Source organism: Neopelma chrysocephalum, unplaced genomic scaffold (genome assembly GCF_003984885.1).
Source record: "Neopelma chrysocephalum unplaced genomic scaffold, ASM398488v2 Primary Assembly neopelma1_147, whole genome shotgun sequence".
NCBI lineage: Eukaryota > Metazoa > Chordata > Aves > Passeriformes > Pipridae > Neopelma > Neopelma chrysocephalum.
In genome coordinates, this window is record NW_020897809.1 from 8,950,306 (window position 1) to 8,963,339 (window position 13,034).

The window sequence follows — 13,034 nt, forward strand, 5'->3', positions numbered from 1 at the left end:
GCTAGGGATGGGTCTGAGCAAACCAATCTTGGACTTTCCACTAGGTGCAGGATCTGAATTTTCTGTTTCTCAGTGTTAGTGGTCATAGTTGGAGAAGTACTTAATAACATTCTTCAGCTTATTCGTTCTCATTTCTAATATTTTTTTCCTTTTATTAGGAATACATAATCCGTGTTCAGAGAGGAGTTTCAGCAGAAAACAGTTGGCAGGTAATTTCTTAAGCTGTGGCTCGTGTAACCAGGATGCCTTTTTAGGGAGAGTTTGAAAATTGTCTCTTCCTAGCTTTTCAGATTTGAGCTGGAAAGAGAAATGTTCGTTTGGAATTGAGAACATGAAGTGCTTAAATACTTTTGGTCAAAAACTAACAGAAAACCAGTATTGCTGCCAGCTACAGAAGGCATGTTGTCCGCTACTATTCTGAATATTCCAGGAAAAATGCCTCTCATGTGTTACTACTATGTGTTGGTACAACCATCACTTTAAAATCTCAAATGCTAGTTTGCCTTCCTTAGGGCTAAAATCAGAGTCTTGCTGAGCAACAAAACCAAGAAGTAGTAATGAAGATGACTGTGAAAAGTTGTTGCATCTTATATGGCAAAAATGTCTTGTTTGCAGACAACTTTGCTCACAAATAATTTTAAAACTGTTTTAAGATAATGTTTAGAAATGCATTTTCTGTCTGATCAAGATGTGATTAAAAACTGCTTTGCTCTCTGGCAATGTGACATAAATCCAACAGTTATACCTTTGTACAAGAATTGTTAAAAGAAGAAGATGATTATAAATGGAAATTACTTTTCTCTGATGTGATTTTGAGGAGTAAAATGCTAATGGAAAAAGTAATTTGTTTCCTGAACTTTGTCTTTTATTTTGCAGATTGTGAGGCGATACAGTGACTTTGACTTACTTAATAACAGCTTGCAGGTAACTTTCACCCTTGATATATAAATATAAAGTGTCATTAGAAAGGTATATTTAAAATGGCTTGCGATATTTTTATATATTGCAGTGAAGAAGAAATAAAAATTCACATAGCTGTAAAGAGAAACTGTGACTTCAAATGTAGCTTGAATATGTACTTTTTCACTCCTACATTTTCCCTTATAAAATTGAATTTTAGCTTCAACAGGGTCAATTTATATAGAAATGGAGGAAATTGGCAGATACTGAATCTTTCCCTTCAGTACTGTGTCTTGTTCCGGTTTTATGTGTTTTTATTTGTTCCTTCTTTGATTTGGAGAAAGCCAAGGCACATACCAACCTTATAAATTCAGCATTGAAGTGCTATGTGTCCCATTATTTATATTCGTCTAAAAGCACTACCAGATGCTGCTTCTCATGTGATAGTTTTCTGTGTCACTGAGGAGTGTTCCTTGGTCAAACACTGGACTCACTGTGTGTTTTCTTCTGCTTTTTAGGACAATTATTTCTTTTTAGTTTGTGTGGGAAAAAGCAGGGTGTATGTAAGTGTGTTTGGAAAAGGGGGGAAGCAGGAGTGATGAGCATCTACAGGGTTGAAACTCATTACTTGGGACTTCCATGGTACTAGGCAAACAAGATAAAAAATGAATGATGCAGTTTGAGGGTAGATTTTTGTAAGGTTGAAATTTTTTCCCCTGTTAAATGTTGCATGAATTCAAGACTTTAATGCTGTTTTCAATTCCTCTTTACCTCCCCAGTTTAATCAACTATCTGCTTGATGATCCTTGGTGAGCAAAACGCTGTAAGGATGTTGAATTGTGAGCTCTGACAGTCTGCTGTAACCAATTCCTTTGCTGAAGGTGGATGGGGGGACAAATTAGTCAAAATTCAACAGATGCAACTTGGTTGCCTTGTTGAATTATTCTGTTGAATGTGCAGTAACACGTAGGAACTTTTATCATGACCTAGAAACCTTGTCTGTGATGTGCTGAATAAATGCAATACCGAGATGTCTCCTGCTCTAGAGACATCCAAGATTTAAAATTAGATAAACACCCAGGGGAACACGAGGAGATGAGATGGTACTAGTCATCAGAGTACCTAGGGGTCATTGTGGTCTTAACTGTAGTCAAGTTTTGATAAAGATCACAGAGAAAGAATTTTGAGAAAGTTTTAAAAAGAAGAAAGTTCACTTTTGCAGCCACCTATAACAAGCTCCTCTTAACCCTGGGGAATAGGATGTATTAAGGCATGAAAAAGCTTTATGCCTTCTCATTTACATTTCAAATGGGGCACCTTTAGTAGAGAAAGCAATGGACCTTTAAGTCTGAAAATTCAGAAATGACAGGTACTGCAAGGTTAGGCCTAGTTGGAAGGTTTAAAAAGTGAAGGTAAATAGATTATGTATGATAAAGAGAAAGCCTTTTTACCTGAGACAGAGGTGAATGATAAAAGGGGAGGGTTCAGGAAATTATCTGACAGCAACTTGCAGAGTGGGATGAGGGGGAATTTGAAACAAGAGGGAGACCAAGATCTAGAACAAAAATATCAGCTTCTTGGATGGCTGGAAGACATCAAACAGAATGATCAAAACATACGTCTAACTTGGATGGGAGGATATGAGAGCGTGGCTAAATTAGCAGGCCGTGATCTTTAGCACTTGACTCCTTCAATGAAAACTACTGCTCACGCCTTGATCTTCAAAATCCTGAGTCTGCTTCCCACAGTCTGGAAAGGCGAAGTTGCATCTCTGCTTGGAGAAGCTTTTTCTGGCTCAAACAGAGAACCACCCTAAAAAGTGTTATTCTTCATTATGTGCCCAGCAGAAGGGCAGGAATAGAGTTTTAAGTGTTTATGAAAGATGCACAACTCTGCTTTTGACAAACACTACTGCTTCTCCAGCCTAGTTCCAAATGCCAGGGCAGACAGTAACAAGTGAGAATCATGGTAAAATTGCTCTTTTCTCCCACTGTTTTGGATTTTTTATAAATTGCTCTTTGTGATGCTGGAGCTGAAGTTTTCACATCCATTAAGACAATGCAACACTCCTCAGTTCTTTCCATCCAGAACTCTAAGCAACAATATTCTGTCACAGTATTCAAGTCCCATGACTTGTTTTTAAACTCTTTAAACTCTCATCTTGTATATTGAAATAGGAGTAAACAAACAAAACTCCACACAAAGCAACCCTCCAAAAAACAGTATAAAACAAGGACCAATAGGAAGATACCAAACTCCAATCTTCTTCCTTCAAAACTAAAATGCAGCTGGAAAAACTTCTGGAGCTTCTTTTGGATGTAAAGCCCCAAGTTCTTCAAGTTCTCATGGCATACTTGACCTCTTTGTAGATTTTGGTGTTTGTGTTTGAACACAGCTGCAATTGAGTTGGAATGCAAATTTTCTGCTGTTAATCTGGTGCTACCTATATAATAATACTAAGGATCAAGAATTTCAAAACTGTCTAGGCTTGGGAATGCATACTTGTGACCCTGATTTGTATCAGAAAGTTTCAAGCCAGATTCCCTGAACTCTCAACTGTACTGGATTGAAAAGCTCCTTCCAGTCTGTCCTGCATTTCTTCTTCTTCCCTTATTTGACAGAGATGTGTGGAGATCATTGGCTGCTATTCTGTTTTGTTAAGTGAAGTACTGGAAGCACTGGAATTCACAGCAAGATATCTGGCTTTTGTGAAGCATTTTATTGCAGCTTTTGAACAGACATTCCTGAGCGGGCTGTGGTTGAAGATAAGAATGTTAATTCCCAGGTTCTTCCGTGATGAAGCCCATCCTGGCTCCAGTGGTGAGCTGGGGCCACAGAGAAATATTGCTGGTGTTTGAAAGCATGTGAGGTCTTGGCAAGGTCAGGACCTCAGTGAGGTGTCCTTCTAGGACAGACAGCGTTCTCGCTGTGCTGTGTGTTTTGTCAGATTGCTACAAAAACCTGGGCCTGAATGTTACTTTCTGCTGAAAAATAGCAGATGTCTGATTTATAAGTTTTAAAACAAATAATAGTGGTTTGAAAATATCTGAACTAGAGTCAGTGTCTCTCTGATGGTAGCTAGCTGTCAGGTCAAGAAGGTAAAGGTGATTATCATTTGACATGCTTTTTAAGTGAGTAGTACCAGAAAAGGATTTAGTTTTTGTTTAGAAACTTGGTTTTGAATTGGAGTGGTCTGACAAAGGAGAGTTTGATTTGCTTCTGGTGTTAAAACTGATTTGGTGAATTACTGACTGTGAGTGGTATATGGTTGCTTTTGGGTTTATTCCTGGATGTTTTTTTCCCTTGCGCGCAAAAGAGCATTAAAAATTCTCAGTGAATAAGATGATTTTTATAAACATCTTCTGTAAACCAGACATAGTTGTAGTTCTTTTTCAGTCCATAATTTGTAGTCAGAAAATGGTGAAGTAGAAGTGCTAAACTTAGTAGGGAACAACTCCTGTGTTCAAATGTATGAGGTAAAAAGGAAAGGGAATGATTCTTCTGTCCCAGTTTGTTGAACTAATCCTTTACCTTTTCCACTAGTTAAAATGAAAGTTGTTCAAACACCAAAAGTCCCTGTCTTTTCCCTGGTGAACTATTTGCTTTAGAAATGAGGTTACTGCATCCGGTGTAATTGATTCCTGCAACACACAGTTCTTAAAGATAACTCCTATGGAGATTCAGCTTACCCAAGGCAGGTGCTTTGATCTGCAAAGACAACAATGTGTTAACAACAGGAAAAATGTATTCTGGCAATTCACATGACGTAATTGAATATAAACACAGAGGATGATCTCTTTGATCTGACTTACATAAGACCTTGCATTTCTGTCCATTTTTTCATCGTTCTATTTTGAAGGATTTCTCTGATTTTTTTCTGAAGTTTTGGATCACTAGTGTCAGCATAAAACAACTACTCTATGTCCACTGGTAGATTGCAGCTATTTCTGGGTTGAAAGATGTATTGAATTTTAAAAAAATGTACAGTAGCAAATTCTGAAGAGAAAATGGAAAAGTTGCACCATGTTTGAAATTACAGATTTAAAGTACTGACAGAAAGGGCTTTAAATTACCTACAAAATCATAGATGCAAAGGAAAGTTATTAATCTGCACTTCATGAAATGAGAAAGCATAAATCTTATCCAGAGAAAATGGTAAGGTGTGAATAGTTTTTGTGCTGTGGCAGAGGTATGTCATAAAAAGGGTCTGGCTGAAAATTGTAGCCATTTAGTATCTGAAAGTTTTGTGTAGTGATCTTAAACATATGAGTCACTAGCAAAAATTTATCTCCTTGTATTTTCAGTGTTGTTCCATTTACTAATCTCTTCACAGTGGGATGCGAGCTGTCATCTGACTCTGATAACAGTACTTAGGAAAAATATAAAAGCTTGTATATACACAAGTTATCGAGTAGTTAGCTTGCTGCTGAGAGTCTTTTACTTTCTGAGTTGCCAGTTTATATCCCTGAGGCATTTTGAGAGCAAGGCTAGTAATTTTTCCTCTCTTTTTAAGATCTCAGCTCTAAGTCTACCTCTTCCTCCAAAAAAATTGATTGGAAATATGGAGCGTGAATTCATCGCTGAAAGACAGAAGGGACTCCAGGCCTATCTCGATGTAATTACTACCCATCACATACTGTCTAACTGTGAACTGGTAAAGAAATTCTTGGACCCAAACAGCTATTCTGTAAACTACACTGGTAAGTAGGAAATACAAAACTGCATTACAGTTTGACTTTAGGATGTGTGTGTCTTCCATGAATGCTGGCAAGGATCTGCACTAAAACATGTGGGGAACAACCTTCAAAATTGTGATATTGTGCATGTGATTATTTATGATAAGGCTTCTCCAGCTCTGTGCATGGATCATGCTGAGATTGTCAAATCTAAATATTTGAATTATTTCACAGAGGGTCAAGATTAACAAAACGTGGGGGAGGGAGAGTTGGTGATAAATGGGGAGGGTTGGTGTTGGGAAGTCATTTGTCTGTCAGAGTGTAAGGTGGAGTTAAGTTTGTCCTCTCCATGTTCTGCTAAAACAGCCAATCTTCTCAACACTGAATCTTTCAACAGGAACAATTGTGGTCATCTTGTCCAGCTCCTACTGTTGCTTTGGGGTGTGAGACTTCCAGAACTAATTGTTTGAGCTAGATTTAGTACTTTTACAAGGCTTGAATAAGTTAGACACCCTTTTCCCACAAATACTGGACAGTCACTGTATCCCTTTAAAATGGTAGCCCAGTGATCAGTTTCTTCACTACTAAATGTTTCTTCTTTGAATTTGTATTACTTCAGATATTGGAAACCATTAAATATTTGTCTTACAGACTGAAAAAACTTCCTCTTAGCGATCAAACCCACTCCACAGATTTAGTTCACGGGCAAACCAACTCTCTGCAAAATGCAAAGCTTGTTTTCATAAAAGCAGAGTCTCCTGAAGCAGGAACTCACTACTTCCTTTTCACTTGTCTTTTTTCTCTCTCTTTATGTAACATTCTGGTGTCTTCAGCTTCAAAGTGCAAAGAACATTTACCGGATGTTTATGATAAGCTGTGCAGGAGTTGTAAATTCTTAGTAACTCTTTATGGATGCAGTTTGTCTGGCTAATGCTGAGCAAGCAATTTAAATCCTCTAGGAGACACTGCGACTTCTGTGTTAGTTCTGAGAACTTTCATCAAGATTGTGTTTCCTGCCAGTTGCTGGGAACTTGGTAGCACAGACATCATTGCCTATGGTCTTTAGAGACCATAGTTTGTGATTTTTTAAATACTGGAGCAGTGAGATGATATTTATTGCACTTTTTTTCCTAGCATATTTGTATAGAGAGAAGATACAGTGTATATACAGTATAGAGGGAGAGATCAACACATCCTTACCTTTTTGCTGTTTTTCTATGCCAAGATGAGCCATGTTAGAGAAAATTCCTTGTTAGCATGATTCCCTTTCTCCCCCTGCTATCACCACTTCTCGTTGAGATTTCCCCTTGGGTCACTTCATGAATAAACCAGTTGTGTTCCCAGCTGTGGGAGAATTCACTTACAAGACGGGTGTCCTCCCTCCAGCCCCCCAAATGTATGTAGGCTCATGATAGTTGGCCAAATACTTTTGTCTGCACAGAAAAGGGCAGAATAACACATAGTGAAACAGAACTGTTTAGTTTCCATAATTTACATGTAGTAATGGCAATATAGATGCACATTAAAGAGATAAAAGTGAGTACTTTTACAGGTATAGCAGAAACATTTCATGATCTAATGTTGTGTACTCCTATTGTGGGAAATCTGAGCTGTGAGCATTGGATTTAGACTTGGAAATGTAGATGTAGTAGAGATAGAAAGCAGACTGTTAAGCTAAGTTTTCCAAGCAATGCTTTCTCTGTTTTCTCTCTGGATTTGAGTTATCAAGTTAAAAATGCAAATGCCCTCTAACTGTGTTTTTATCTGATTTCCTTTTGAAGTGATTTTGCTGACTTTTAGTCTGAATTCCTGCAGGCTTCCTTCTGGCATTGAACATTACCTAATATGTGGATAATTACATGATATAGTCTCTTTAAAACATTTTAATTTCTTTTCTACTTTCTTTCTCCCTTATTCTCATTTTTCTTTCCAGAAATTGCCTTACAGCATGTTTCAATGTTCTTCCGATCAGAGCCAAAGTGGGAAGTGGTAGAACCATTAAAAGATATAGGTAAGAAGAGCATGTGTGCATGAAAACTTGTCTGATTTTTTTCCCAACTATATGAGTTGTCCTAAGATTCCAATCTTAAGTCTTTGCTTACAGACCTTGTCCTGTTATGTTTAATTAAAGCTGCTGCTGACTTTTTTTTTTATAGGTTGGCGAATACGTAAGAAATATTTCTTAATGAAGATAAAGAATCAACCAAAGGAGCGGCTAGTGTTAAGCTGGGTATATATGCCTTCATCTCATACTCAAGTCTTTCTCAGTTTCACTCAAGATTTTATTTTGACTACCATGTGAGAGTGACAGAGAGACTGGGTGAAGAGCTCAGGCTTTGGGAGAGCCTTGAAAGCCCTTAGGTGGATGTGTGGTGTGGGAACTTCTTGTGTTTCCTTCCTCTGGTGGCAAATCCAGTTTGCAAGTTTCTGTGCCTGGCCATTTGTTCCTAATCCTGCACCTCAGGATTCTTTAGTTGTAATGATGTGGCTGTTGACCATATATAAATCTGCTCACTTAAAATAATAAGATGATCCTTTTTAAAGTGGTGGGATTTCTTTAGTTGTACTGACAAACTATTAGGCAAGAGAGGAATGAACTGGTCCTTTGACAACACTTGCTTTTGCTCCTGTGCTAAAATGTGCTGCCCTCTTAATTGTATGAGCAGAACTGTTTGTGAGACTTCACTGGAGAGCAGAGATCACTAAAACCTACAATAGGAGGGGAGTTTTTCTTGGTGCAGAGGAAGAAGGTGCCTTATCAGTTCACAATGCACACAGTCCCTCAGTTTGGAGTTGGCAGAGTTCATTCAGTGTAGTAATGAATGTCAGATCTGGGGGAGGAAAGAGGCAGTAATATTTATGGTCGCACATTTTGTTTGTGAAACCATGGCCTTGTTCAGCCTATTCAGGTTTCATTCCGTATGTGTAATTTCCTTGCTTGCTCTTCAAAATATACCTTCAAACATCTGTCTTCATTTGCCAGAGTAGAATATAGATCACATTTTCTTCATAGAATACAACATCTGTTATGATGCCATTCTTTTCCTATTTATTTCCAGGCTGATCTTGGCCCTGATAAGTACTTGTCTGACAAAGACTTACAGTATGCTGTGAAACTTCTTTCTTCCTGTTCTGTGAGTATTACTTGAAGACTTTTAAATTGTGCACAGAAGTGCATGTCAAGGATTCATCTTGCAAAAGCACATGTAGCCTAGTAGACAGTTTGTAATTTTAGAGTTGCTTTCATTTAAAGGTTTGCAAACCTTTTAATTACATTTCCCATATAATGTGAACAACATGTTCTCAGCACAAATAACAATCCTGCAGGATTATTACAGGAGATTCAGTGTTGTGGTTAATTTAATTTTTTTTCTTCTTGTGCAGTACTGTGAGGTCATGAGCTTTTATTTCAGCTCCTCAACACTTTCAGGCTGTTAGGATAGTGCTATCTAGGTGTAATTGCTAGCCCATGAACTGGGGGTATTCTCAGGCAGCAGTGGATGAGGCCGTGGAAGGACTGTTATGTTTTTTCAGTTCTTTGAACTTAAAAAAAGGAGTATCTAAGTAGAGGTACAATGGAAGCTGCACAATTTAAGCTCCTGTGCAATGCGACGCTATAAATCCAGTAGGCATCTCTGCCTGAAAAACTGGCATTTGACTCCAAAAGGATGTGAGGATGTTAAGCATGTGAGAGACTGGCTGAAAAGGATGGTATTTAAACTGGTAAATCTCTGTGCAGTCCTGGAGCTCAGCAGTTGCCCATAACAGGAGAGGCTGAAAACCAGGCTGCTCAACACTCCAGCCAGACTGAAACTGTTGTATTAAAATAAGACATGAACAAGGTGTCTTCTCCTGACTAGCAATTTCAGTTGGTGTTTGTGTTGTATCTGTAATTTATTTCCAACGGTGCTCTCTCATTTGGTTTTGCAAAGTTGTTATAATAATTTCTGAAGACATAAAACTGTTATGACAGCTCTTAATGCTGAATTTCCTTATGTGCCATAGTTGTATAAAACTGGGAATGAATTTATTAGCTTAGCATGACTTAAACATTCAGTAAAGCTGCTCATGAATAAGTGCAGTATTCTTCATTTGTCTAAACTGCCAGTCTGTTTTGTTAAAAAAAAGATAGTGGATTTTCTTTTTTTAATTTATGTGCTAATTGAATAATGTCTTAGTGAAGTTTTCTTTGCATGGGTTATTCAATGTCATTGACAGAATCCAATTTATTACTTTAAATATACAATTCAGGCAGCTCCTTTCTTACTTGTGAATTGAACACGAATTACAGAACCAGTCATCTAAAATTTGCCTACGGTTTTCTTCTTTTGGTAGCATCCTTATATTTACAAAATCACTTTTGCCACTGCCAATGAATCTTCAGCGCTGGTTATTAGACCATTCAGTGAAAAAGGGACACTAAAGGACCTTATTTATAAGGTAATGTCTACCCCCCTACATGGGTATGGAATGACTATAGTATGTCTTTTATAAAAGTGTTTGCCATCTATTGCTGAGTAAACTAAGACAAATACTGACTTTCCTCAGCATGATATTCAATATGTGTATTTTTTTAAAAGGCAAAGCCAAAAGACCCATTCCTGAAGAAGTATTGCAATCCTAAAAAAATTCAAGGTCTTGAGCTTCAGCAAATAAAAACATATGGAAGGCAAATATTAGAGGTACTTTTCTCTTTGCTTTATTTACCTGCCTTTATGAGGTTTTTTTTGAGGCCAACTGGTTTAGCTAGAAAAGTAGACAAACTTTTGAGCACAGAAGCTTTATTTCAGCAGCAGACTTCAAAGGTAAATGTGAATTGAGATTAGCTGCTGAGAATTGAATTTAGATATGTATGTGTGAGACCATTTATGACAAAAAAAAAAGCAGTTGGTGCATGTGAAGCTTAAGTGGGAGAGAAGTGATATTGTAGTTTTTTCCTTGTGTAAAAAGGAAAAGAAGTAATTAATAGACTGCAGAACATGTGCCATAAATTCATGGTCATTCATATGTTTTTAAAATTTTTTTAATTCAAACTATTATATTCAGTAGTATTGTGAATTTTGGTTTCCAGATCTCTTTTGGGAGGTTGCTGCTTTGAGGATCAGCATCAAATGTTTGTTTTGTGAGAAGTGTTACCAGTGAAATGGGAATGAATAGTCAGGCAAAGGCGATGTAGAAGATCAAGTTGAGCAAGCATTCCAAATGGGGGCCTCATTTATTATGTATCTGCTGCAGTATTGGAGCATTTAAGCTGATGATCTTATGATCTTGAGATCATCAGAGCATCTTGTGACAGTGCTTCTGTATTGGGTTTTTTTCAGGTATTGAAATTCTTGCACGAGAAAGGATTTCCTTACGGCCATCTTCACTCTGCCAATGTGATGTTGGATGGGGATACCTGCAAGTTGCTGGATCTAGAAAATTCCTTGTTGGGACTTCCATCATTTTATCGATCATACTTTTCACAGTTTCGGAAAATTAATGTAAGATTCAGACAATTACTTCAACCAAGTCTTATGCATCTCTTTATCCTCAACCTCTGTGGAGAACTGACTAGAATGAAAAAAACCTTTCTCAAGCCCCTGTTTTTAATTTGAGCTTTTCTCCATCAAATTCCTTTTCTGCTTCCTCCATATCACTGTTTGGCTGCACAGCAGTTTTGTTGCAGCACACTGGAGTGAGGCTGAGGCCAAAGGTAGGCAGGTAAAAGGGGAGTGCAGGTGAGTGTTTTTGTGATAACAATGCTGGCACAAATAGAGGTAAAGTGCAGTTGTTTTAAGATCTCTTTCCACCCTGGTCTTATATTTCATAGGAATGTGCTTATTGTGTGCCTCACTTTTTCACTTGTATGTCTGTCCAGTGATCACAGCTTATTACTTGTGCTTAGGTGGGAGTATTAATCAGCCTTGTCTTTGGTGAATACTGTGAAAATTGATGAGATGCTTGCAGATGTCTGGCTATTCAAAGCTGGTTTTTATTTGTTTGAAGGGTGTCTGTTAACTGCGGGCTTGCAAAGCAAAATATTATCTTCCTGCAAAAGTATGAAAACAAATTTGCCCTGTTGCAGCAATCCAGCAGCATCTTGCCCTGCCTTTAGGCTCTCATTGTAATAAATTCCATACAGCATCACGAGATAGCTGCTTGCTGACCTTGCTAAACAAGTTCTGCTGTGTTGTCAAAGAAACGATCAAAAGTTCATGGTTAGCCCAAATCTGTTAGTGCCATCAAAGCTCTGAGCATCTTCCAGTAAGAGGAGCCCTTTCTGTTTAAACGCGATTCAGAAATCTTGGAAATATGCTGCGTGGGAACTTAGAATGTATGTACAGCTTGCACAAACCTAAGGAGGAGCAAGGGAGGCTCTCCTAGGTTTGTTTGATATGCACTTTTTTCTGTCTTTTTATCTACCTCCCTGTAAAGTGGCAGCAGGTCCTATTATGAACCTCATTCTTTGCTGTTTGACTTAGCTTGCAAAAAGGGCTTGGTTGGGATTTCTGTCAATGTGTGGCTTTCTAAACTGCTGTAGGAAAAGAGCTTACAACTTCACACGTTTTTACAGAACTTGACTATACTGCTATCCCATTTTTATCATCACATACAGGAAGACAGTGGTGGCTGCTTTAGCTTAAGACATGAAGATTTCATTTGAGCAACAGTTATGCAGGGAAGTGGTTGTGGTTAAGAACTGTCTTAGTGGTTCCTCTTTTCTATCTTCACGTGCAAAATCACTGTTTTTCTGCAATGGGTTAACCAGTTGTGAAAAACTAACGAGTTGTGGCTGTATTTTTTTTGTTCCTCCACAGACTTTAGAAGGTGTTGATGTACATTGCTTTGGACACTTACTGTATGAAATGACATATGGAAGACCCCCAGACACGATTCCAGTAGAGAGCTTCCCCCCTGCACCCTCAGTGTTTGTTGGTTAGTATGCAATGGAGAACATCTCAGTCACAGCTTCTTAGGTGCACTCTTAACTTTTACCCAAGCTGAAGTGCTGTGAAATATCAGCCTGAGATCTTTGCAGCCTATGACCAGAAAGAATTAATGATTTGGTCAAAGTGAAAATGTGTTCTTCATGAAATATATGTAGTGTATAAGTAAAACCTTTTTTTTTTAGCTGAGTGATAAAACAGTGTTTAGTAAGTAATGAGATGCCTGGATTCCTTGCCTTATGTCTAACATTCTTGAAAAGTTTGTGTGTGTAATAGTAACACTATAATAAAAAACACATGCCACAGAACTTCATCACTGCTTGGTTGATGCAATACTTAGGGTAACATCACACAGACGTTCATTCTAAATCATTTGCTGTCCTGCCGTGCAAAAATGTGTTCATTCTTATTCTTTCTTTGGTAGTGTCAGTGTTGGAATCCATTCTGACCTGTGAAGCTATGAAGAATGGCATGCCAACTGTCTCACGGCTCTTACAGATGCCGTAAGTCCTGTTCTACTTGTTTTATA

General features: G+C 37.9%; 1 protein-coding gene across 7 annotated transcripts in view; it reads left to right on the forward strand.

Annotated features, from left to right (window-relative positions):
* The window catches only part of PXK (PX domain containing serine/threonine kinase like), a 35,938-nt gene that overhangs the window by 10,107 nt on the left and 12,797 nt on the right, over positions 1–13,034 (forward strand). For 6 of the 7 annotated variants that reach the window (XM_027700747.1, XM_027700748.1, XM_027700749.1 and 3 more), the window contains exons 2-12: positions 159–209; positions 877–924; positions 5,414–5,600; positions 7,510–7,587; positions 7,733–7,806; positions 8,636–8,710; positions 9,912–10,016; positions 10,157–10,258; positions 10,898–11,059; positions 12,377–12,494; positions 12,930–13,008. In XM_027700747.1, coding sequence (XP_027556548.1) covers positions 159–209; positions 877–924; positions 5,414–5,600; positions 7,510–7,587; positions 7,733–7,806; positions 8,636–8,710; positions 9,912–10,016; positions 10,157–10,258; positions 10,898–11,059; positions 12,377–12,494; positions 12,930–13,008 — 1,079 coding nt within the window. Of the gene's footprint in view, positions 1–158; positions 210–876; positions 925–5,413; positions 5,601–7,509; positions 7,588–7,732; positions 7,807–8,635; positions 8,711–9,911; positions 10,017–10,156; positions 10,259–10,897; positions 11,060–12,376; positions 12,495–12,929; positions 13,009–13,034 lie in introns of those variants that run through there. The other variant, XM_027700753.1, reaches the window with a different exon arrangement.